The 22,763-nt window shown below is 40.1% G+C and overlaps 1 protein-coding gene across 1 annotated transcript in view; it reads right to left on the reverse strand.

Annotated features, from left to right (window-relative positions):
• The window catches only part of CABIN1 (calcineurin binding protein 1), a 119,455-nt gene that overhangs the window by 18,764 nt on the left and 77,928 nt on the right, over positions 1 to 22,763 (reverse strand). Inside the window, exons 29-32 of the mRNA XM_009893228.1 lie at positions 16,280 to 16,443; positions 14,228 to 14,324; positions 12,826 to 13,461; positions 12,297 to 12,371 (exon numbers count right to left, since the gene is read on the reverse strand). Of these exons, the coding sequence (XP_009891530.1) occupies positions 12,297 to 12,371; positions 12,826 to 13,461; positions 14,228 to 14,324; positions 16,280 to 16,443 (972 nt within the window). The remainder of the gene's footprint in view (positions 1 to 12,296; positions 12,372 to 12,825; positions 13,462 to 14,227; positions 14,325 to 16,279; positions 16,444 to 22,763) is intronic.

Here is a 22,763-nt window from a genome sequence, read left to right on the forward strand (position 1 = left end):
GTTGAACTTCCTGCTCAAAGCAGAGCTGCCTTCAAAGTTAGATCAGCTTCACTGAGGGCCCGTGTCCAGCCCAGCTCCAACTACTGCCAAGGATGGAGATTCCACAGCCTCTCTGGGCCCTTGTTCTACTGCTTTACCACCTTCACAGGGAACATTTTTTTCCTATCACTTCATCCAAATTTCTCTTGCTGCAACTTTAAATGCCGTCTCTCATCTGGTTCTTTCCTCTCTGCTGCAGATAGCAATTCCATGGCCCCACCTTCAATCAGCCTTCTCCTCTCCAGGATGAAGCAACCCAGCTCTCTCTGACTTCATTGCCAAAAGGGCATACCGTTGACCTGTGTTCAACCTCTTGTCCAGGGCTCCAGATCTTTTTTGGCAGAGCTGTTCCCCAGCCATTATGTTGCACGGGGGTCATTCTGCCCCAGGTACAGGACTTTTAATTTCTCCTTCAGGTAGTTCCTGTCAACACAATCCTCCAGTCCACTGAAGTTCCTTTGAAGGGTAGCCCTGCTCTCCAGCATACTGACCATGCCCTCCAAGTTGGTGGTGTCACTCAAACTCACCAAGGGTTCACTCCAGCCCATCATCCAAGGCATTAGAGAGGACGATGCTCTGGTATAAGTTTGAGGAATGCCACTGGGAACTGGCTGCCAGGTAGAATCCCAGTGGTTGGCCACAACACATTTAACTAGGCAACAGAGGCACTGACAAACACAGAAAAGAGAGAGGTCTTCTTATAAGTAGATGATCAAGCACACAGAGAGAAGAAGGTCGAGACTGAAACAACCCTTATTGGTATACATAGATGGAACCAAATTAAAATTTAATTTCTTTCAAAATGAACATGCTGTATCAGGGATAAGAAAAATAAATCAATTTTTATTTTGAATTGGCTCCTCCTGGTGAAGTTGTGGTTTGGGCAACTTTTTTTTTTTTTTGGCAGACTCAACCTGCCTAATAAAGACAGTAACAATTTATTTGCACAAAAGAATAAAGCTGAAAGTAACATGATGTTTCTGTCTCAGTAAAACCATGATGAAAAAAGTGCAGCCTTTTACCAAAGAATGGCAACCAAAGAAGATTTTTGTATTTACGGCTCTAAAGGGAACCTTCCAGATATGACATGGTGAAGAGTTGTCTAAGGCTTCTACAAATAGACACGTTCTTTTCAACCCAATGAAAGAGAGAGACCTTGAAGGGAGAAAAAAACCTCTCAACGACTTTATTTTCTCAAAAGAGGGGGTGGGGGTAGAAGAAAAAGGAGGAGAAAGTTATCTTTAAAACAAGAGTCAAAGCATAAAAAAACCCCACCAAACTGTAACGTGCTGTTGGCTACTGTGTATTCTGCCACTCACATGGCCCCAAGAAAAGGGATTTAAACCTGGTTTTTATGTTTTACTGGATCCAGAAACTGAAGAAAACCCAAAAGCCATAAGGACAAAACTAAGAAGCACCACCATGAGGCGCACACACATTCTTTTCTCTAAAATATTTAGGGTTTAGTGTAAGGGCAAGAATTCCAGCACCTCTGACCAGTAAGTAAAACTCCACAAAACCCAGGTCAGGGCAATGTCACCAACTATACTGCTCAAGACTTACAGGGCCGCACTTCATCATCCTGCAAGTGACTGCCTCCGGGAAATCACTGTATTTTGTAACACCACATTTGAGAAATAAACCCAGAAAACACTCATTACAGGAAGTCCTGGACTTGCCAGAAGCACTTTAAGTTCATCTATTTCTATTGCTACATCAGCAGTAAGGCACAATAAAGACTATTTTCCACAAACATATAGTAGGAAACTGAGCAGCAGTGGCAATCCTTTACCAATGTTTTATGTGGTTTCTCATTAAGAGGTTTTGGGTTTTTTTTAGTTTTTTACTTTGTTGTGGCATGAAGTCAGAACTACAGAAATTCTCTTCCCTCCCCCCAGTCCACCTCACCGTGCTGAGCGTCTCTATTACCACCACTGCATCTGAAATACAGCAGCTTTATTACGAAGTGGCTTTAGTCACCAAGAGGAAATGAATCTTTTCTTACATTGATGAGGATGCTCCTCATAGAACAAGTGCATACAACTGAAGGAAGATGAAAACTGGTTTATCTGCCTTCTTCATATCTTTCATAGTAACTGCAGGTTCATCTAGTCAAGATTGGATTTTCTTCTGGACTTTAAAAACAAAATGAGGCATTGAAGAGAAGAGCGTGCAGTACTACTTTTGTCTTGACTATGCTATCAAAGTGGAGGGCAGAAACATTTAAGGCTTATTACTATCGAAATGACATGTCACAGACAGTGAGAAAAATACTCTGAGAAAAATACTCCGAGAAAAATACTCCATTATTTCCATTAATATCTATCTTATTTGCTCTTCTTTAAAATACTTTCTAAAAACGTTCTTTGTTATGAAGTCTGTATAAAGCCAAAACTTAAATTAATAATTAGCATGCATGTTTGTGTGAATTGTGACTCTTTCTAATTTATACAGAGGTCCAAATCAGTCTCCTCATCTGCTAAAACCTTGACTACTTCAGCATACTCCTCAAAGAGATCATTCAGCTTCACAGAGGCTATGGACAAACCCTTCCCATGTTGAAAGCTGACATTAAAAAAAAAAAAAGTAAAGAAAAAGCAGGAAAGCCAGCACTGGCCCAGCCTTCCACCATGAAAAGTAACGGCAAAAGTGCAGAAGTTTTTCACAGGTGTTAGTGGAAAAAATAGCTCCCTAGAGTTTCCCAGTTGAGGCACTTCAGTAATGAGACAAGAACAGCAGGAAAAAGAAATTGTGCGTTAAGATAAAATACGAGAAAATTTTACTTCATAGACTATCTGCAGCAGACTACCTGACCAAGGGTTTATTTTTACTTTATTTATTGTTGTTTCCAAAAAACATTTTGAAAAACAAAGAAACGCCACAGGAACCTTACTGATAGTACTTCTGGAACGGCTCACTGCTCTGGGGCTGTGGGAAAAAGTAACGATCAAATGTTCCATAGAAAGGGAAAGTGATGGTCTTCCCACCAGAAGTTTCCTAATGAAAGATGCTGGCACTGCAACTGTTACATAACATTTTCTTGATTTTTTAAGTGATTCCCATGTCTGAGTTTAGCACCCTAGTGCTCTGAATCCACCTACAAAAAGAGCTGCACCCTTTTAAAAGGATACCAGTGCATCACCACAAAGCCTGGAAGCTGTCACACAAACCAGCTGAACAATATGCCGGCCACGTTCCACAATATTACCACTCCAACTTCTGTTCAGTATTGTGTTTTAATTAAACTACACCTATTCATAATTTTTTCTCTCCATCTCTGCAGCAATATTTGAAAGAAATTTGCTTTGGAAGTCTTCTTCAAAGTACATTAGAACTAGCAGCAATGATCCAGATTCTGAAGAACTTTATATTTAATAAGATTACAGTTTTATATACAGAAAATAATGAAGGTTTATATACATGGTTGACCTGCACTCTAGCCTAACAAAATCCTCCACTTACACAAATGCACGCAGGGCTCAATGTCCTGCTCTACACAGGCAGCCATATTCCAGCAATGCTTCCATATACAAAACCATCACGACTGGGCCAAGACAGATAAGGTAGTAGGATGAAAAACGTTGATAGACAAAGTAAAAGATAAAAAGTGACTTTTCTTTCCTTCATGTTCACTTAATGATTGCTTTCTGCAGGAGACAGAAGGAGGAGAGCTGTTAATTATATCAAGAATACACCTCCAGGATAGAGTGAGAGGGGGATGCCATGGCAACTGGCAAATGCAACAGTGAACAAAATGGTCACCCTTTGGTAGGAGTAAGACCATGAAAGAGCTCGTCCTTTTGTCCCCCCTATCCCCACCTCCTCCTTCCCCCTCGCTTTCTTCTCATCTTTGCTGCATTAATAAAGCATACAGACAACTCGGGAAAAACAACTTTCTCTGTAAGCAGTCTCTGACGTCTTGATGTGCAGGAAGAAAAGATGAAAATTAGCAGCATGTGGGTGGAACAAAAAGGGGGGGGGAAACACATGAGGTAGAACTAGAGATGATTATTTTCTAATTATTTAATATTTTACTTATCTCCTCTCATCCCCAGCAAAGGGTCTTTACAGAAGGCTTTTAGCTGTTTCTTGAAGAGAACAGCTTGGTGGTTTGTTGTTTTGTGGGTTGTTGTGGGTTATTTTTTTAAAGTGAGAATTCGAGAAGAAAATGCTCTAGACATTCAAGACAGTTCAAAGAAGTCACTCTTAAGTTTTATCCTTGAAGAAAAAAGCCTAAAAGACCACGTCACAGAATCACAGAATGGTCAGGGTTGGAAGGGACCTCTGGAGCTCACCCAGTCCAACCCCCCCTCCAGAGCAGGGTCACCTACAAAAGGTTGCACAGGACGGCATCCAGGCGGGTTCTGAATGTCTCCAGAGTGGGAGACTCCACCACCTCTCTGGGCAGCCTGTGCCAGTGCTCTGCCACCCTCAAAGTAAAGAAGTTCCTCTTCATGTTAAGAGGAACCTTCCTATATTCAAGTTTGTGCCCATTACCTCTTGTTCTATCGCTGGGAACCACCGAAAAAAGACTGTTCCCGTCCCCCTGGCACCCTCACGTTAAGTATTTATAAGTATTAATAAGATCCCCCCTCAGTCTTCTTTTCTCTAGACTAAGACGACCAAATTCCCTCAGTCTTTCCTCATAAGAGAGGTGTTCTAATCCCCTAATCATCTTCACAGCCCTTTGCTGGACCCTCTCCAGCAGTCCCCTGTCTTTCTTGAACTGGGGAGCCCAGAACTGGACACAATACTCCAGATGTGGCCTCACCAGTGCAGAGCAGAGGGGAAGGATGACCTTCCTCGATCCGCTGGCCACGCTCTTCTTGATGCACCCCAGCATGCCATATGCCTTCTCAGCCACCAGGGCACATTGCTGGCTCATGTCACCGCAGTGCTGACTGCATTCCACAGCAGAAGGGGAAATACCCAGCGAAGTGCCCTCTAGCTTCACTCACAGAAGACAATTTTTCCTGTTCCAAATACAATATCACATTCACTGTAAGGTCCAACATTGTAACACCACGAGACTGATGCTCCAGAGTCAATCTGAGCACTTTCGAGGCTGTGTGTGGTTCCAGCTGCAGACCCCATACAGCGAGCCCATCACCTACGACCCCCTAAAATTCTTCAGTACGAGGCTGCGGTCTCAGACTACTCATCACCACCAGCATTGAGAAGCGTTACACACCGGTGAAAGGAGAAAACAAGACCTCAGGTACCTGTTTTGGAACCAGAGAACGGTTCCAAAACAGCCGCGCTAAAAGAGTGCCTTTCCTCAACAAATACTGCTTTTATGTCACAGAAGCAGCAAAACTTTATAAAACCAGGGATCATGCTGGCAACCCGCCAGGAGCCTGAAAGGCAGGGCTGATTTGCATACCCTCATTGTGCCTTTGTGTTTATAATAAAATTCACTTGTTTTGATTCTGGTGGCAGCTTCTTCATGAAGCATCATGTTTAATTAGATCTGACACTGAAAGCTGCTGAAGAGTTTTGACTGCAGGTTCAGGAAGGGAAACAAGGAGAGCACTTGGAGTTTGGCATCAGCCAGTGGGAGAAGGTGGTCGCGGATGCGTTAGTTTGGAAGAGGTGAGCGAAGCCAAGGGTGAAAGGGAGGATTTGATCCCTCAGAACGGTGCAGGGAGAGCTCGAGGTTTGGCAGCTGGAGCAGGAAAGGGTGGTTAAAGTTTTCTTTTCTCTCCCTCCCTCTTCAGGGATGGAGCTGGTCCCAGAGCGAGGATTTTTTGGCTAAGACAGCAGTGAGTCTTAAATAACTCAACAATGTTGAAACAGTCTCTTCTCATGACATTTAGATGATATACTATACTGTGAGGGCCCAATAGAAATTTCAGCTGCTACAACACTAGCCATTACCAGGACTTTCTACATACAGTCCCATACTCTCAAGGGTCACAACACAGGACTAGAGACTTAGTGGCATTTTGGAACTTTGCCTCTGAACACTCTTGTATTTTTAGAGATGTTAAATCCAGCCCTGTACGCAATGTTGATGTCTGCAATGTTTTAAGCTGTTTGTTTTATATAAATTCAGTTCTCAGGACTGGCGATACACAGTATACCTTACCACACAACCACAAAGTTTCACCTGTCCTCCTTAGGCTCCCTGTCATGACAGTTTCAATGCTGGTGAAAGGTGTAATTTTAGTATTAAGGCATTCAATATTAAGTCCACAGTAATAAAAATACCTTTTCAAATTGCAAGTCAAGAAAGAAAAGAAGACAGATATGTTCTTAGACTGAAGTATCTCCACATGCATTAATAGAATATTCTGTGCACTGGGAAGCTTTATCCTAGCTTGTGCTCCAATAACCTTCCCATGCTGACACGTCCTTAACAGTATCACAGACATCATCATTATATATAAAATGAAGAATTTAATATGACCAATTTTAGGCAGTCAGTGGAAAGGCTTATTAGAAATTCTCTAATTATCTAGAAGCTTCACAACTGCCTTCTGCCAGCACGTCCCCTCCTTGGTCCTTAGGACCACACATTTAAGTATAATGCTATGTCAAGGTCAAACTAGTCTGCTTCTTAATCTTTCATTCTCCCTCAACAAGGCCTCCTTGGTATTCCATTTCCAGGGACCATTAATTTCATGTGAAAATCATAGTTGGCAAGACTAAAAATATATCTTATAACTCAGAGCAATAGCTGACTGCTTTCAGGATCTCTGCAAATCTTTTTGATAACATTCTCAGACTGACAAAATCAAAGAAAAGAACAAGCGTCCTTCAAAATGCTGCTTGACCACAAAATGAATTAATCTCAAGTGTAACTTTAGTGCCTTATCACAGTGACACTGACCACTACAGGATAGCAATTTCAGCCCATTTCATACATGTATATCAAAAATCTTGCTCACAATTAAGAAACTAAATGGAAAAGGACAAAAAGAGGAATGACTTTCAGCCCCACCTTTCTCCAGCCTGGTGTGCTGCATGGCCACACAAATACCTGTGCCAGCACAGCAGAACATGTACTGTGGCACAGGAAGGAGCAGCCACCAAGGAAGCAGGCTTACTTCTTCTAGCAGCAGTTCTCACTGCCGATTTATCTATGCTCTGTTCTTATGCTATGACTCACTATAATGTCTTCTAGAGGATGTTACTTGAAACAATAACCAAAAAAAAAAAAAATATCAGAAAACTCCAACACCATCACAACTCGTAAGTTCAGCCAGAACTACTTACTTACTTCCCCCAGTTACGAAAAGCCCATCAGATGAGATGAGCTACCGCTCTCCCACCTTTTCCAGTTGCAGGACTAGTCACTTCATGACTTTAAACACTAGCGTAAGCAATTAAATGTCTTTGGAGTCACAACCCCACTCCTGATGGGTCATTACTGGTGGTCATACACACTTCTTTGGAAGCTGCCAAGTCTGAACTAAATTTAAGTAGTCTCTGGAACTTTAGTCCCTTATATTTAAAAACAGTGCAACAGGCTAAAGGGTCAATAAGTGATACTAGAAAATGTGAATATTTGAGAACATATTTTGTTAAATCCTCATCCTACATTAGTTTAGTCGTAGGAGCAACTCAGCGACTTCTACAAGAGCAGTTAAATATGAAACAAGCAGCAAAACAAAATTCTCTGAAGCGTTGATGATTATACTGTTGTAACAGATAAAATGGTATTTATTTTCAAAGTGTTTGCTGGGCAATCTTCTGTAACACTGAAAACTGATCAGAAAATATTGCACTTGTCCTCTTAACTCTGAGGATATGATAATAAACAACAGCACTAATATCAGTGTTTAAGAATGTTGCATCACCATTCTTTAGATTTTGAACGAAAGTGTGCTGAAGTTGACAATCACTTTTAAAAATGATTATTTTGGAATACTGAAAGAAATCCCCCAGCAACTCACACTGAACACATTTTTGTATCAATTACTGGAATCTCCTCCGATGATGCTACTCTGTTCCCATACACCACAAAGGATTTTCCTTTTTAATAAAAAAACCCAACCCGTGCACATTTTAGTCCAACTTTCACATTAGATAGTGTTACAAGCTCAGATTTTACTTCACCATTATGGTTTAACAGTAAATGTTTACTGCAGTAAGACTGAACCTAGCCTAGTACAAACACAGCACAAATTATTCATAAAGTTAAAATCTCCTCCTCCCCCCCAAACATGGTAATATGCATGGATTGATTGATGTTGTGTTTAGTAGCAACTTTTTCAGACTCACAAGTTTCTCTTTGGTTGCCTCTTGAATGACTGTTTCAGGTCTTCAGCTGCTTCTGCGCTAGCAGGATTTGGTAAAGCAAAATTGTGTTTGCTATAGGAAAACATCAATTAATCCTGAAAGCAAGAGTTGGATCCAATAAAGTTTGAGATGATGTTTCATTGATAAGACGATGCTCAATTGATTTTGTTTAACTGGTAAGGTTCCTCAGCACATTAGCGCTCTAATGCTATAGCATTTTATCCACATCTGTACCAAGTACACACAGATACCCTTTTCTGTTGAAGGTACTACAGTCTAAGCGCAGCATACTGTTCAGCATGCCGTAGACAGTTATCAACACCTGAACAACCAGCAGCAGCCGTATGCACAAAGGACCCCTTTCTGAAACACAACCTTCTGTTCCTGGCACGAGCACTGTACCCTATACCACCCTTTGCAAATCTCATGACAGAATGCCTACGTTAACGTCTTCATTGAGGTGTCACATTTCAATAGAGAATACTTCAATTTCACCAGTTCCCCAGGAGCATGGGAACTTATCGTGGCAAGGTTTTGTACCGCCACCTTTTTCTGCCTTCTTCAAAGCTGGGAGCCAACCTTTCCAAGCCACTTCCTCATGCATCTAGCTGACTTTGTAGAAGCCTCATTAGCTCAATAAACGTTAACACTGCATCACTCGTGAGGACTACAGAGGATTCCTGAAATCAAGTGAAAGGGTCACAGTATTGTCAAACTATTAAAAAGATTAGATCTCATCACAATAGTATAATAACCCACTCTGTCAAATTCCGTTTACTGATTGCTGTATTGTTTCCTGCTTACGCCTGAAGAGGCATATAAAAAGATTTCAATGGAACTGTTAAATATTTAGGTTAAAAACTCTGACTGGTCTGGAAGAAAGCTGAAAAGCTGTAATTCAAATAATTCCTAATTTTAGTAGCAAGTGAAATGTTCATAAAGAAACCATATACTGCCTGGAACTGTAAAATACAACAGCCAGCAGAGAAAGACATATATCAAGGTGGGGTTCACATTCACTTTTTTTTTTGACTGTCAATTTCTTGGGATAAATGACTGAAGAACCACAGAGCCCCGCAAACCTACTCAAACTATCCAACAACAAAGCACTTCTCTGGGCTGCGGCAGCTCTATACATGACATCATTTGTTTACAGAAGGCATATACTTGCCAATTTTAAATAAAACAGGCTTCAGTCTGTTGAAAACAGACAGATGTCTACAAGAGTGGCTATTCCTGTGTCTCCACTCTAATTCATAGCGTTATACTAGCAGTAGGGCAGCTTCACACGGCTTACAAGATCCTGCCAGAAACAGCCAAAAATGAGACTGCAGTACGTAATAATCTCATCAGCTGGGACCGCTTCCTAAAAGGGAATGCTACAAGTGCATCACATTAAGACATATATTTTATTTCAAGTGATTCAACATGAAATCTCATCCCTTCCAGTGCAGTTCAGTCCTAGCTCACCTATTGTATCTACTTTCCAAACTAGTTTGCATGCAGGTTGTTCACCACTTTAATGTTCTGCCACATGCCTGAGTAACCGTTGACGTTGCTGGAAGAGCTGGCGTAGCAAGTGCATACCCAGAACTTTCCAGAAAGCCCAGCAAGAAACTTGGCTGATACACATGAGTTTGTTGAGCAGTTTTTGAAAAGGTGAATGCATCCAAAAAGCAAAACGTAATGTTACCTTTTAAAGAAACTTATTAGCAAATTCTTTTTATTTTGAAGTCGTAAAGCACAGTGTGATGACTCCTATTTTTCCCCCAACATAAACCAAAAAAGTCCTAACATGCTGAGCCAAGATTTCTTTATTTTTAAAAAGTTAAAATCTTAAATACTGGACTTTGAACAAAGAATCACTTCTACTAGAATACATCGCTTGACATTTCTGTTCACTTTTACAGTTCAATGGAAAAATGTTACTGACTTCCTGAGGGGCACAGACAAAAAACTAATAAAGAAAAACTCCCTTTACTCTTACATTCTCTCCTTTTACTCTGCTAGGAGTACAAATGCACATTTTAACTAGATGCACTGTTAGATAATGTTTATCTCAGTATTATCGACTGGAAACCTTTATGGATACTCAGGCTTTCTGCACAGCACATGAGAAAACACAGGTTGGCAGGCCTCCTGACAACTAAAACTAACACCATTTCAGGAAGAAATTCAGTGTAAAGATAATCTTGTCTGGAACAAATGCTGTATAACAGAGCCTGTACTGAGGGTCTGAACCTCCTCTACCCTCTTGGACAAGGCAACAATCACCAGTAAAACAATATTCATGGAAATGAGACGAGGAGAACAAGTATCCATATTTTCAAGAGAATAGTGCACGAAAACACAAGGTTCAGGCTGTATTGGAAGGCACATCTCAAACAGAAACAAAAAAATATCTGGAACCTTTCACAAAAGACACAGAAATATCTGCTTTTCCTGCAGTTGCAGAGTAGACAGCACTAAACCTTGTTACAGAAGTTGACCTACAGCCTCAATTTTCTTCAGCTCCACTAGGCAAGAAAAACCTAAAAGGAAGACTGCTTAACTCTATACAATACAGATGGTTCACCTTGTAAGTTTTTCTACCTATTAACCAGCGTCTCCAACACGGTCGCGCTTCAGTTCTGGGAAGCATCTCTCATGTACGTTAACACACTGACGGGAGGACCAGGCACTCTGCATTATTTGAGGTTAGGTTGCAAAGATCTAAAGAACCGAGGCAGTGTTCTGGTGATAGGTATTAGATTTGCTTCAGAAACTAGAAGAATTATCTGGAGGTTTAAGAAATGCATTTATTTTGAAAAACAGGCGAGATAAGTATTCAAATCCTTTTCACATTAAGACAATATTTAACTTGCTAACATCAGAGATGTACTTCCTCAAGAGTTATGTTTCAACAAAGCAGAGATGGCTGTATTTTACAGAAGAAAAGCCTCATCCAAATTTGGAGGATGAAGGGAAATTCTGAAGCACTTTTACTGTCCTTCCACTTTCATGAAAATTGGTGCCTAGGCAAAGGGAAAGAATCAAGTGATGGAGAAGCAGGCAATTCTCTCCCTCCCTGCAACCATAATACTTTTTTTCTGGTAACTGGCAAGCTGGAATGCAGTGTGTGGGTATCTCTAGACTAGTCATAGCATGTACTCCTCCCTGTACGCTTCTACTGGGTAAGACACATGATAGGAAGATGAAGTTACAGGAGATGAAATAATAGAAGAGATGCTTGAGGCACAGAGGAGACAGACTGCAGAAAACCAGAATAAATTTCTGCAGCTCATAAAGTAAATTTATTTGAGACATTTCTGAAAGAGCTCTACTTTAAACCAGTACTGAACATGTTTCGACATTCATAGTATACCTACCCTTCTTGTGCAGAAAATCTTAAGAGATGCTTCCTGTTTTACACACTTAAACGTGATACAGACCACCACTTGTGAAACACACAAAGACAACCAAAAGTTTCTAAGCTGCACTTCAACATATTTTCCCAAATATTTTTAGACAAATACTACTATAATTACTTTTTGAGCACTAGCAATTGATAACACAGGCTATATTTTCACAGCATAAAACATGCACAAAGCCCAAGCGGTATTAAAACACAAACTATTAACTAGGAACATAGACTTTTCTTCAAAACGTATTTTATCTTCTAGTCAAATCTGCAACGTAACTGCTTCATTGTGTGCTGGTGGCAAAAATTATGGAAAGTACAAAACTATAAATACTTTGGGGCTTTCAACTGATGGTTTGCTGGCAAAATGAATGACCACTAAACAGGCCATTCGTCCAGTTTTCTTCTTGGCTTTGATTTCACATTAAGGACTGATAAATAACCATCCCTTTAAAGCTCTATAATTGTTCGCTAGATAAACCCAGAAACTACAAGCTAAAAACACATTGAGTAATATAATAGAGTTAAAATCAGATTCTCAACCATGCCATTGGTTGTACACACTAAGTAATAAAAGCTTGCTACAAGCAGCCAGGGACTTCACAGAGCTTACCTGTTTCTGTGCTGATGCTCCCATATGCACCTGGCAAAACTTGACCGCCTGTTCAAGTGCTGCTTCTTCATCCACCTGAACACAGATACACAATAAATGAAGTCTTAATTACTTAGCTCATCTATAGATCCAATTAAACTCAAATGAAATGGGGATGTAGGGCATGGGAGTAAGGGGGAGAAGCAGCACATCTACAGCAGAACAGTGACGTTAAGTTATTCAGGAGTATATATTCAAAGACATACAGCTCTCTCTTAATTCAAACCAACATTTACCGTGAACAAGCCCTGAAAACTGGTATTACAGCTCTCTCAGAAATTTAGTTCCAAAACATGGATGGTCCTACTTTCCATCCCACCTCTAGCAGTGGTCTTGTCAAGAGAGTGGTTCTTTGGGAGATACTTATCTCCCCAATTTTTGAACAGGTATAGGGCCATTTTTAAACTGCTTGGTTTGGCAATTATTGTTACTTTACCATCCTGTTTGAGGTCACATAGAGAAATTACAACTAATTGATAAAACACTTTACCTGTTTAATCAGCATGTATGTTTCAGACATGATCTTCTCGATTTTTCCCAGGTCATAGGCCATGACTTTCTGACCTTGCTGCCACACTCGATAAGCATCGAGCAGAAGTGTTTTACCAGACTCCACATCCTCAAGTAATTTCCTCTTCCTGCTTGTTCTCTGGACAGGTTCTTCTGTAGGTACTGCTTGAACTATCCCTTTAGCTGCCTGATGTTTTGAGCTGATACTTAGCTCTTCCAAAGAAAGTTCAGGAGTCCGGCTCTCTGGAGCTCTCTCCTTTGAGTTCCTGCCAGACTGAAGACGGTCTGGCTCACTGCGTTTACATGAAGAATCGATTTTTTCAGGGTCATTGGAATATCCATCAAGATCCATAGGCTCAACTGAACCAGGCCTAGGGAGCTCTTTAATTTCCTTGTCATTCTTGTCCTCTTGTTCCAATATGTCCATAGCATTGGGAATTTGTCCCTGGGTCACGTCCTTTACTCCGTTTTCAGTACTATGTACTACTCCATCCGATAAAACAGGCTTTTTGGGAAGGACATCTTTCCCTTCTTCAGCACTAGTTTTATTAGAGACGTCTGTTGTCATCCTTCCTGAAGCGAGGTTAGAAGACTTGGAACTTTGATCTTCTGAAACCTTAATAAAAGAAGTCATTCTTCTTTGTTATTATTGAAATCAGAAAGCTATGACTACCATGAATATTGACAATGAGTCAACACCTTTACATCACTGCCTTTACTGGAGAAAATGCATTTATTCCATGTCCATTCCTGTTTGTTCCTGAATATTAATTAATCCAAGCCACAAGTCTTATTATTAAGGTACTTTAATCAGTGAAACCACGACAGAGAAACAAACAGCACAGGCCAAACCAAAGCTGCAATGGTCTTTTTCTCCCCCACTACTTCAGTCTTATACTGTGGGATCCAACTAAATGAAATCCAAGGGTTTAATAGCACAAAATTTTCTCTAATGTATTGAACTCAAAACGGAACCTGTTTCTTTTGGCACCTGCAGATCAACCTCAAATTTAAGACTCTTCCCTTTGGTTGCTCTTAGATAACTTCTTCTTGTTAGCATATCAAGAGGTATGCTAAACTCTGATATGGTATTTTAATTTTTGTACCTTTACTTCAGTGATGGTCCAAAGGTAGAAGACCTCAGTACATCATCCCTACTTTCCAAAATTGCTAATGATACAATTCTTCCATTGGGATTTATGAATAAACTATTCCATATACAGAGTTCCGGTGTTCTTAACAATGTTTTCATTTAATTAGTTAAGCCTATGCTCAGTTAATAACGTAACCCTTCAGTCTAAGGAGACCTAAGGAATGAGTAAACTGAACCTAGAAAAATCTAGTTACTAAATCAATGGCCATTAAACGCACTGCTGCCTTACCTGCGTCAGATCGTTGAGAGTGTCCTCCAACACTTTCACTGTAAGCACAAAGGCTTGTTGGGCCAGAACTTGGCGATCTGCATCACGCAAGTACTTCCTGTGCCACAGTAAGATAACAGAAATTAAGCTAACTGCAAAAAGCTTATAGGACTTTAAAAGCAAGAACTAGGACATTAAAAAAACAACAACAAAAAAACCACCACCCCAACACCCAACACAACAATTTTAAAACAACTTAGAAGAAAGCAAACAAAACATATACAGTTGCATATTGAAACACAACACTTTCGCTACATTTCCCTCCCACAATCAAAGATGATGCGCATGAAGCAAAAGATAGCACTATCTACAAGCAGAGGGAAGTGGAGAAATGAAAAAAACCCACAAAACAAAACAAAACCCAAACCCAGAGCAAAATGGACAACCAGAACTAGAGTTTTCTTATATCAAGCCTTCTGTGACCCTCAAATACAAGCTTTTTATTCAAACCTTTTATTGAAAAAGGGCATTAGTCACACAAAGCTATCTTGAACTGTCAGGTGATTTTCACGTTCTGGATAAACTGTGCATGTGAGATTAAGAGCATAAGCAAATCCTTTCTCTTTGGTCATATAATTTGCCTTTGAATCTAGGTTTTTTAGAGCTAAAACACTGCTGTGCTAATACCTTTTCGCTATTTAGTAATATAAAAAAATAATATTGTATAAAACTTATTTACTCTAGCTTCATTTAATTTACTAGAGCATTGTAACTTCAGTGTATTCTGACACAATGCTTTAGTCCACTTTCAAGCCACCAACTGCCATCAGTTTGACGGAAAACTGAATTTCTATTTCAGAATTAGCTGGTTTTAATGAGACGGCTAAAAATCAAGTAAATAATTTTGAAGGGTATTATTTCAGTCAAAAAGCCAACATTTTTAATATACATAATTTCTCTCTACAGTAAATCGGTAATTTTATGGTTTGCTTTTCAGAAAAAAAAAAACAACACAAAAACCTGACTCCTCATTAGTTCAGTAATAACTAAAGTTCAGCTAAAAATGCCCTATTTTTAAAAATAGGGTTGTTACAGGCATATACCAGACACACCCAGAATATTTGCATTTATAAGTTCCTGTAACGACTGCAGTTCACCATGGCTGGCACTGCCTGATCCAACATGTCAAACTACTTGTTTGTTAAATTCAGTCTAGACTTATAAATAACATAATATTTTTAGTACAACTGTGGGCTTGCTTAGGACAGAATTTAAACCTTCTATGGTCCAGTACTTCTGATATGCTAAAAGTCAAAGTATTTTTGGCTTCAAGTTTGCTGAACATGTGGTGACATATTCCCAGACACACTATGATCTATGCAAATTCACATGCACTCACACTCAAAAACATATGAAGAAACCCTCGATGCCTCCAACTTATTGCCATCAATCATTCAGTTCAGTTTCTTAAGAATTTGTCAGAGATTAATCTCAACATTTCCCGCTTGGCAAGCTACTAGAATTTTACCTCAACTGCTTCAGTGTTTTCCTTAGGTGTTTATTTTGGTCCTCCCATCGATATGAACCTGTATATAGCTCACATTAAATGGCTTCTTTTTTCTTAAATAAGGTTAATGCAATTTAAATTAGATGACCCCTGAATAGGATAAGCTTTTTAAATAGCATCAGCTGCCAACAGGCACATAACCATTGTTCAGGATTACAGGAAGGCAGGATGCCTGGGCCCTGACCTCCCTCACTGGACATCGCTCTTATGCAAGAGGCCACCAGAGAGGTGCAGAAGTCACAATGTTCTGTTCCACCAGCGAATCCCTCCATGTGATGGAAAGCCTCTGCAAGTCTGTTAAGGCAGCCGTTCTGTGCCTGCTCTGAGTTTCAAGAGAAAGGCAGAGATCCTGAGAAAAAATAACCATGATTCCACTATATTCCCAAGGAAATCTGTCTACAGACTTTTTTCCTAAACTAAGAATGTCTTTCAATATAATAGTTATACAGTGAACAAAATTTATTAAAAGCTTTACAAAGTAATGGATTAAAATAAATATATCATACTTTCCCTGATCAGGGGTCCTTTGCAGCATAGATGAGACTTTGAGCAAGGTGTTGTAATCCTTTAGTTGCGACAGCACATTTAGCAGTAAGACAATAGAGCGGTTCATATGAGATGCAAAACTGCCCGGGCGATCGATCTCATCCACGGGGATGCGCCAGATTCCCTGCAGAGAAAGGAAAAGAGGAAAACCCTAAAGAGGGATCCAACTGAAAAGAACAGAAATTTTAAAACATGGATCGGATCCTGCAGCATACTGAATTTCACCGGGGGTCAGGGTAGACAAATGCTGCGGTCCTTCAGACAGGGAGATCTGGATTTAAAGTCAACTGATTCCTGCCAGTAGCAGAAGAGGGAGGCTTGCAGAAGCCACAACACACCTTCTAGATAGGCTTCTGAACTGTTCCTAGAAAAAAGCAAGCAAAGCCTAAATTATATTGTGTGTTTTTCTTAAATGTCTGTGAACTTGCCGTCCTAAGCCAACACTCAGCTACCATAAAAAACAAGGAGTAACTTAAAATTAAGTTTTCCTGGCCTGAAAGCTGCTTCTCTTGTGCAGCCACAGCAAGTTTCTATATTCAAATAATCTGTTACTAAACGTCTTAGGAACTTGGTTACTGCCTTGATGTCATCAGTGTTCACCATGGCACCAACCAGTCTGATAGGAAGAATCAGATTCCTCAGCAGTATCCATTTTCCAGTGGCAGATTCAAAATACTCGTGCATATGTCCTAAGCCTTCTAATGAGATTTCTGGGACAAAGGAATCTTTGGGGAGCAAAGCTGGAGGCTGATAGAAAATATGATTTCATCATGGTTAGTCAGCTCAGATTTTGCAATGTCTAGTAAGTCAAAGGAGATTTTTGTCAGGTGTTTAACATGGATGCTGTCAACACACTAGTCAACCACATCTGAAGCAATGCAATGCAAAAACTACTATGCTTGCATGTTACTATGTAACTTATATTATGACCATTTGCAAAAACTGCTGTTACCTCAGTGTAAACCAATCCCTCATGCTTTATTCAGTCCTGAACCTTTTCCTGCAGCAGCTCCCTAAAAGGAAAACCCTCTGGTGATGTATACCATTTTGTGACAATGCAGGAAAGAATAGTCTCATTGACAGGAGAACCTGACTGCGAATGAATTTTGCTTTCCAAACCCGTTCAGAGAGCAGGACATACAAATATTTACTCTTTTATCCTTGTTTAAAGGTCTTGCTTTGATATTTTTAGCTTTTCTTTCAGCGTGAGCAAAATTCTCCAGAATTTAATGCAAGGTGGAAGAAAAGAAAATTATTACTGCAATCATAAATGACATTTGACCACAAAAGCAGCAGATACATAACTGACCTGTCTACAACAGACCCTCCCCCTGCACATCTTCAGAGAATCTGCAGTTCTACTCCATAGGATGTACAGGAACTTGCGAAAAAACAACACACAAATACCAGTGTTTTTAAATAGGAAACAACGACTTCAACTAGATATAATGGACAGACTGTCCTGCCAAATTTTCTTGGTTTTCCTTGTGCTCTCTACTCTTACTCCCTAGTGATCAGAGAAAGCCATTTTTCCTCTTTGCTCCCTGAAGCTTTCTTTCAAACTTTTTTTTTTTTTTCGCTTCCCTTTTCCAGAAAGTACCTAAAACTGTAGCACGACTGACCCCTGAGGCAGAACTGTCGCTTCCTCCCATGCCCAGCTACCAACATCTGCAAGCACCTTCTGCGGCCCGGTGGCAAAGCTCTTATCTGCTCATGCAGCTCAGCAGCTCTCAAACATGTACAGATCTTGCAGGTAACAGTTCCGTAAAACAGCACATACTTTACTTAAATAGAGAAGCTTTTTCTTCCCCTAAACTATACAAGGACTTTCCTTTCAGGCTACAGATGAAACACACGCATTCTGGAGCTGATATTTTTTGCTTCTCTGCACATATGTAAACTGGGTTTCTGCCAACTCCTAAAACAACTGAATGCCTCATAATGGCACCACATTGCAACAACCTACTTAGCCAATTTAACTATACAAAACAATTTATGATCAACTTAGATGCATACGGTAGGAATGGAAGGCAGCCAATGTGTAGGTTCCTGGTCTTTTTCAGCATTATCTCATCCTTCATTTGAATTAGGCAGCTCACTTGGAGGGAGCTTTCGGATACCGTACCCGGAATCAGTTGAAAATAATTCTGCAGCTTCTTCTCACATGTCCTGTGTATACATTTTAATGCTACCCCAGAAATTACAATAATGCAGTAAAACCATTTGCAATGAGGGAATATGGTAATGGTAGCTAGAAAGCCATGACAGTGACAGAGTCCATCTGATAGAAACAAAGTTGCAGGTTTGGGGGAATGTTGCTCTTCTGTCTTTCTACAACAGAACACACTGAGAGAGCTTAAATTAAAACTCAATGTTATAGGTGGTTAAGGTCACTGTGTCATTGCAATTACAAAAGAAAGTCTGATTTTAAAAGGAAAGTCACTGACTTGTCATGTGTTGACTTGCAGTTTTATAAACGCAAAACAGCAATAAATAAGATTACTGTCCTGCGTTACATACCTGCCTGTTTCACATGCAGCCTCAAGCCAAAAGCAGAAAGAAACCTGCCACCAGCAGTCAGAACAATCTTCATCCCACCCCCTGTAATTTTATTAAGCAATATGCAAAACATTGATCTTAAAGTGAGTTTATCAGAATGCATTTCATGAGTGACGCTGAATTCTTTTTAAGATTGCAATTTGAGTCAGAGACTAAAGACACAGTCTCATTCAAAACTCTCCCAAAGAGAAGTTTAACTAAGCCCATCAGGCATGAATTTTTCCTTCCTAAGTATCAGTAACCTAAGTATCAGTAACCTTCAGGAAGAATATTTCTGAATTCAGATCATAATACTGCAACTTAAAAAAAAAAAAAAAATAGCGTAGCATTCAGCTTTTTAAACAAAACTTACGAAAGATACAAATGCAAAGCTCGGAATGAAATAGCTGCAAAGGAGCCTGGAAAACGTTACTCAGTTTGAGTAAAAGTTTAACTAAAAGTTTGACTAAAGTTTCATATCATCATTTGAAAATTCAGGTTTGTTAGCAAAGTTCCTCCCTTGAAAGCACACGCCCAGAGGAGTGCGGATCCTCCTGACAAACACCTGCAGTTCTTTGAAAGGTTTTGCCACTGGCCATCACCACTCAGGCCGCTTTGACAAAATGTCTCCGGGCTCTGGCCCCCAAGAGGATTTTACGTCCAACGCACCGTTCTTGTTTGCTGGCCACTGTTCCCGCAGCTGAAAGGTTCTCCTCCCTTCTGCAACAGCCAGCGAAGCTGTTTACACAAAACCAGAGGAAGGAGCGAGACGCTTCCAACAATTCCAAAATGCCTCTCAAGATCCAAAACACGAAGCTGCTCTCCGTGCCTTCCTGGCTAAACAAACACTCTGTAAGAGCTGGGGGCGGGGGAATCAAGCCTGATGCGCACTGCTAGAAAAAAATAAATCTGGAAGTACAAGAAAATTCTGTAGATAACTTAATATTGAATTTTACAGTAAATATGAAACTGAGTAATGAAGTCAGTGTACCATATTCCTGGCGACACTTTTAAAATCTTTTTCAGCTTGAAGCTTGCTGCACAACCTCCCCTTGCAGAAGAACTGAAGACTCGGGGAGGAGGGTGGGGAGAAGAGGACCACGCTGCACGCGGTTTTGTGAGCACAAGCTACAGCAATAGTGGATACTTTCTAGTTCAGTCACTGAAAATAGAAAGGAAGGAAGTACTTATTATTCCTCTACGCTGCTTACTCCAGAGCTTTACGGGAGGGGATTCCCTGGGGTTTAGGAATGCCTCTCCAAGGAGGAAAGGCTGACAGTTCTCAACAAAACCCAAACTTCTCAGGGGATGGCTGCTGCTGACACTGCAGAGCTTCAGTGAGCCATTTTCTGAGCAGAGATCAAACTTTTCTCTCTCAATGCTCTATGATTTCTCTTCCTAATGAAATGGAGAAGTGCTACTCATACTTCAGATGATCCAATTCACATGTAACAAGCAAACACACAAAACAACTACTGCTACAAATAAAGACCTCCGATTACTTATGACGCAATTCCCTCTTTTTTCTTCTCTTTCTTCAAGGGTCCCAGAAGGGCAAGTTGCACCACACACAAGCTCAATTCCACTGCTACCTTCAAGTGACCAAAGCAAAAGCAAACGCTTCTTCAACCAATAATTGTCAATCTCAGTAATGTCCTATTAAGAAGAGCCTTTACAAAAAACAAGTCTAATTTAAATGTTAAAGATTGTTATAAAATGCGATAAAATGAACAAACCAACTAATAAAGTGGTGCAGAGAAGCCACCTATTAATAATGCAAGAACCTACATAATATTTTAAAATCAGAAGCTGAACCAAGCACAATTGCACAATCTCTGGAAAGCTCACATTTTCCTAAAACGTTTTTACTTTTTTAAGTCTATGTTTTAATACAGGGTTAAGCACAACATACTGAAGTACTACTAGCTTTATTCATGTCCTCTCTTTGCAGTTATCTAGGTCAACATAAGATCTTGCACTGGGGGCCTGAAAAGGAAAGGAATATGGTTCAAGCTCAATGGTTGCAACACACAGGATCCAAAATCTCACTCTTTTCAGCTAAAAAAGTACAGCATAGACCCTTGAATATCCCTACTCCTCTCTGTAAGCATCGCTCTATTTTGTGTTCAACTCGGCCTATGTTTGCATGACGGGTGACTTCCTGCTAGTTCTGAGCGTAACCATTAAAACTGCTGCCTCCTCCCCCCCCATTCAGCAAATTACTAAATCACCTTTTCTCATCCGATCTTAATATGCTCCCATATCTCTTATTATTTTTCTCTGTTGCCTGATTTTGGCTTTTCTTCTTTTCTACAGATAATTCTATTATTTTTCTTCCTCGATTCTTCATTTCATCCACAACGTTATTCAGTATATAGTGGAATACTTCCAATTCTGTGAACAGGAATGTGAGCAAGTACAAAAGTATAAAGAAATGAGAGCAGCTATATACAGAATATTAAAGTTATTAGCTGCAGGGACTTGTGTCATCAAGGAAAAAAAAAAAAGCAGCCTCGGCTTTCCGTGAGTAACTTAGCCAATTGCAGAAAAATCTTACAAACTTTTTCAGAGCATTTAAGCAACACTCCTGTTGTCTGCTGTTATGTCTTGTTCACGTTGTACAGTAACAGAAGGTCAAAAATAGTGTGCTAACATATAAATTACATTTTATCAGCCTGGAAAAGGAAACAGAAATAAGGCAAAGCTGCGGCAACTTCCTTTTAGTAAGTCAGAACCAAGCAGGATTACAATTCCTGGTCCACAAGGTAAATATTGCCTATTTCTTTTTTAATTTTTCTTCTTTTTTTAAATGCACACACACTTCGAAGTGAATGAACAGCATGTATGCTTTCTGGAAGAACTGTGGAATTCTGCAGCATTACTTTAGCAAGAGAAGAGCATTAAAAATACTGACAAATGAAAACACTCCACATGCTCCAATTATTATATGCTGATACCGAAACATAATGGACAATTTTCAACTTTTATTTGTCTCTTCAAAACACAATTTTCAGAGTCTTAAATTTCAAATTTTTCAATTTCTAGAACCATCATTTTACAGCTGACTTGACAATAAATTGGCTTTAACCCTACGAAAAGAACACCCAAGCCATCCCCGCTTGGAGAGACTATTATGTGTGAGCATGAGTCAGGGCCAAACACACGCGAGGCAGGGAAAGGGAGTCATTTCCTCGCTGCATAAGCAATTACCTAAAACCAGAAATGCCTTGTTAAGATGATGAGTTACAAGTTCAGGTGAAATTAGTGAAACAGAAACTGAGGTCTATGGACAGCCTTTGCAAAACATTGGGTTTGGCCGTTTGCCAGGCAGAATCTAGAAGTTTTTGTTCACTGTCAGGAGGCTTGAGCGGTTTTTGCTCAGATGGTTCCCATGTACCATGTGATTTCACAACGATGTCAACAGAAAGTCACATCGTCTCTTTTTAAAGGGAAATGGCTAACTAGATTATGAAAAAAAAGGAAATAAAGAAGCCGTTCTACTCCACAGCCACGATGGAAAGAAAGACAGAGAAGAAAGTGAGAGGCAGCACCAGGCTGTTCTCTTAAAGCCTGTTTTGAAGGTGCGAACCTGTTCAAGCAATGACACAGCTGCGTTCCCCTCAGAGTTCTGCAACGGTGTGCCTCAGGCAGATATCACCCACTTGAAAATCCAGGAAATAGAGGAGGCGTGTGCATAACGCATCACCCCCTGGATGAAGACTGCTCCCCACACTACTTCTCCAGGTTAATGCTAACAGCGCCAGTGGAGTACCCTTCCCCAGAGTACTCTAAGAAACAATCCTTAGATTCCTTCTTGCCTAGCCCCTCGTTTCTCTACTCTGCAAATCTAGGGTGCTAAAGCAAAGGTACATTTGAAGATATAGCTGTGGAACACTGTTGTTCCCC

Source organism: Charadrius vociferus, unplaced genomic scaffold (genome assembly GCF_000708025.1).
Source record: "Charadrius vociferus isolate BGI_N301 unplaced genomic scaffold, ASM70802v2 scaffold999, whole genome shotgun sequence".
Taxonomy (NCBI): domain Eukaryota; kingdom Metazoa; phylum Chordata; class Aves; order Charadriiformes; family Charadriidae; genus Charadrius; species Charadrius vociferus.